General features: G+C 42.2%; 1 protein-coding gene across 1 annotated transcript; it reads left to right on the forward strand.

Moving 5' to 3' along the window:
- paqr8 (progestin and adipoQ receptor family member VIII) lies at nt 1-1,717 on the forward strand. Its single transcript, XM_072361890.1, is given in 5 exon segments — nt 1-4; nt 103-579; nt 582-615; nt 617-735; nt 1,082-1,717. Coding segments are annotated over 5 exon segments (963 nt in total). The 3' UTR covers nt 1,411-1,717.
- Nucleotides 1,718-3,719: the final 2,002 nt, after the last annotated feature.

Genomic DNA, 3,719 nt, shown 5'->3' on the forward strand with positions numbered 1-3,719 from the left:
ATGGGTAACTGTAGTGATTACAGAGATTTTACTTAGAAAAACAACTATTTACCTTTAAATATTTATTTAATTTATTGTAGCAAACTGTACCTTAACACAAAGTTCTGTATTCATTTACTTTCCCAGAAGTTATATCGGCTGACTTTCTGCAGTGGCTCAGCCCCTTGACACTGAGTGTCAAGCACCTCGGCCACCTCCCTTGCCTCTCAGACCTCATACCTTTTTCTCTACCATCACCCAGCCCCACCGTCACTGCCTCCCAAGTCCCCATCCTGTTCCGAGAGCCCTACATCCTATCGGGCTAGTGGACCAACATAGACACCCTAGGTTTCACCTTGGATGCAGCCTCTCTACCTCTCAGCCTGCGTTCTGTAAGTTCTCTCATACATCTGTGCTTCAGTGAGGCAGCTCACCTCTTGCAGTCTCACTCTGAACACGCACACTACTTCTTCTTCTTCATGAACTATGTGGATGTAGCTGTGTATCGGTGTGGTTGCTCTCTTGTTCATTATTTCTATGCATCAGAGCCAGCATGGAGAGAGAGCATCGGGCTGCTCTTTCTACCTGGAGCTGCCCTGTTTGGTGGCTCTCCTGTGCTGGCTGTTGTTTCGCCAAAATCTGTCAAAATCTGTCAGCTGATCCCTACCAGCACTGCCTTCGTGCTGGGTATCAGCCCCATAGTCCACCACCTCCTTACTGTTTCTTGGACACAGGAGGCCTCTCTCACCTTTCATGCCCTCTGAAAGGGTTTTTATTATACTCCTACCATATGTAAAAGAACCAAACAAGAGATTAAGTGAATTTCAACCTTTGCAAAAGGGGAAGCTGTGGTACACAGATGTGAGTCCAAGCCACTCCGACTCTCCTCTTGCAGCAGCTTTGTTTTTATTGAGCAGGGGAAGGGGAAGTCCAATTGTCTCTTCATGTCTGATAAGGACGTGCAAAGTTTTCTGTTTTCTATACGTTCATATGAGGTCAATGTCACAATCAATAGAAGTGGAAAAATACTAGATGTCACAACAGGGATGGAGTGGAAACGTACAGTATGTAAATCATGAGATAACTATTAAAAACTCAAACACCCTCCAAATTGTCTCTTATCTGTTGGCTGCCTTGTTCTTCTCTTGCCCCATCCCTGATCATTTCTTTCCAGGCTGCTGTGACTTTGTGGGCCAGGGTCACCAGGTCTTCTACCTGTTTCTATCCCTGGGCAACGTGTTCCAGCTCGAGGCTCTGTTCAGGGACTACGCCAGAAGGCAGCATCCGGTGCTGGAGTTATTTAGAAAGAGGCAGCTGTGGTGGGCTTGTGTGTCTCTCCCTGCGCTGTTCATGTGTTGTATTCTGACAGCACTTATCACAATGAGGCACGTTAACAAGGAACTGCAGAGTAAACAAGAGAGGAACAAGTGACAAGTGTTTGTGTGTGCAAAAAAGGGTCTGGGTTTAAATTAATAATAACACAAATAATGAAATGCACACATTTGTTAATATATCTATTTTACAGTCTAATTCTGTCAGGAATGTGATTTCTTTACACATTTGAAGAATAAAACTAAATGAAAAACTGGTCTGACACAATTATCAGGTCATCTGAAAATTTCAAAGGGTTTAACTGCTGAATCAAGAAAGAAATAGTTGGCTCAGTGGACTTCAAAGTTGGCTAAGTTTGGCTCAGTAAAGATTTCCACAGTGAATCACTGTGTAACTGGTGCTGGTGACAGAGTTCTGGAGATATTGGTTTAGGATATTACAATAAACCTAATAATAATGGCTTTGCCATTTTTTGAATAATTAACAAATATACTTTAGATTTCTCCATACATAAAACAAGCACCTATGTACTGAAAATCTATTTACTTGTGGACACACCACTGGACCACTTCAAAATTGTTTCTCAAGCTTTTAATATATGACATTTCTGTTTGCCACACACAGTGGGGTTACATGTGTGCCATCGGATCGGATTAATGACTAAATTACAATAAAATTGAGTTATTCAGTTCATGTAGACACATTAATCTGACAAAAAAACGGATCGGATTGGGTTACTCGCGATCAGATTAAGACCCTGAGATAACTCGAACCAAATATATTGAACGTGCATGTAGACAGCAGTGGATCGGATTAAGCAGAATGCGCATGCTTGAGATTTTTTTAGGGATCATCATCCAGAAATCGAAGGAGATGATATTACTGTTGTTGTCGCCGCCGTCGGAAAGAAATAAACAACACGATGGAGAATGCGGCGTTGTGCATCGCGTTTGTGCCATAACCAGCTCATCACAAACTAAATGTAGAGGGACGTAGCTTCATCTTGCTCTTCGTTCACCATCTTTCTCCAATGCCTGAGTTTGTTGTTGTTGGTGGTGGTGGTGAAGAGGTCAACCGGAAGTGGCTCTATTAGCAATAGTTAAAATGGTTACAGCGCCACCTATCTTACTGGGTATGACATGCTTTGTGCCAGTGATTCAATTCATTCACCGCCATATACCCAAGGATAATTACCAGGAACGGCTGGTATAATTGGGCTAACAGGGCTCAGCCCTCCCTACATTATTCAATAAAAATGAGAATATAATATATAAATAATTCAATAAAAGCTTTAAGCAAATTAGTTTTTTTAATTTTTGATCAGAGGTGGAGCAAAATCTGAACTGAAACCAATGAAATCGGTGAAAACGGGTTTATTATCTAAATCTGCTAAATCTGTACAGCCCAAAGCCAGAAGATTTGGGCCAATCACAGATGACTCTACTTGATGTGAGTTGTTATGCGCTTGTGTGTGTGTATGAGGGGGGGGGGGGGGGGGGGGGGGGTATTTGCTTTGCACATCATTCAAAGGCTATCCAAATTACACAGAAAGAAAAGCGCCAAAATCGTAGCTTTTGTGTAACTTAGTCTGAGAGAAAGGACTGGCTAACGGCAAGCCTAGCTAAAAAGTCACTCTTCTGACCCTGAAGAGGATCAAGTCTTTTCTGAGAAGTAGTATGGGACAGGAAAGACTGAATGCACTGGCTATGCTTTCTATTGAGCGGGACTTTATTCAGAAATCCCCTGACTTGAACGAAATGGTGATCAACCTGTTTGCATCCCAGAGAAATCATCATACTGAGCTTCTCTTCAAATAAGCTAGACCACCCCATTCATGTCACATAGATGGCACATTTTGTGGAGTATTTCTTTTAAGGCTCTTTTAACGTCCATTGTTTTTCTGGAATTACTATTTAAATTTTGTGCTGATGTTTGGCAACACCCATTCCGAAATCCCGCCATTCCGACATCCCGCTATTCCGACATCCCACCATTCCGACATCCCACCATTCCGACATCCCGCTATTCCGACGTTCAAATGTCCCACCATTCCGACAAGGCTTTCCGTATAAGGAAATGTGTGTTACTCAACAGGTGAGTCCCTTCTTTCTGTTCATGCAATTTATATGTTTAACACATGTTTATAGACAAGCGTTATTAAAAACACAAAGTCTCGGCAACTGGAGGAGGAGAAGCAGTCCGCGGTGGTTTTCAATCACACACTCCAATGCCACTTGTTTCAACTTCGGAAAATTTAATCCAGGAAAAAAAGGCTTACAAACATGGACCAAAACGGCTCCATAACACGCACAAGAATCCAAAAGAAACGAAAGTTAACTAAAAGAAAGCAAATAAACAGCATGAAGTGGTCAAAATTGGTTTTACGCATGCCTATGTGCGTCTGGCAC

The sequence above is a fragment of the Leuresthes tenuis genome, unplaced genomic scaffold (assembly GCF_036924035.1).
Source record: "Leuresthes tenuis unplaced genomic scaffold, fLeuTen1.0.hap1 SCAF_13, whole genome shotgun sequence".
NCBI lineage: Eukaryota > Metazoa > Chordata > Actinopteri > Atheriniformes > Atherinopsidae > Leuresthes > Leuresthes tenuis.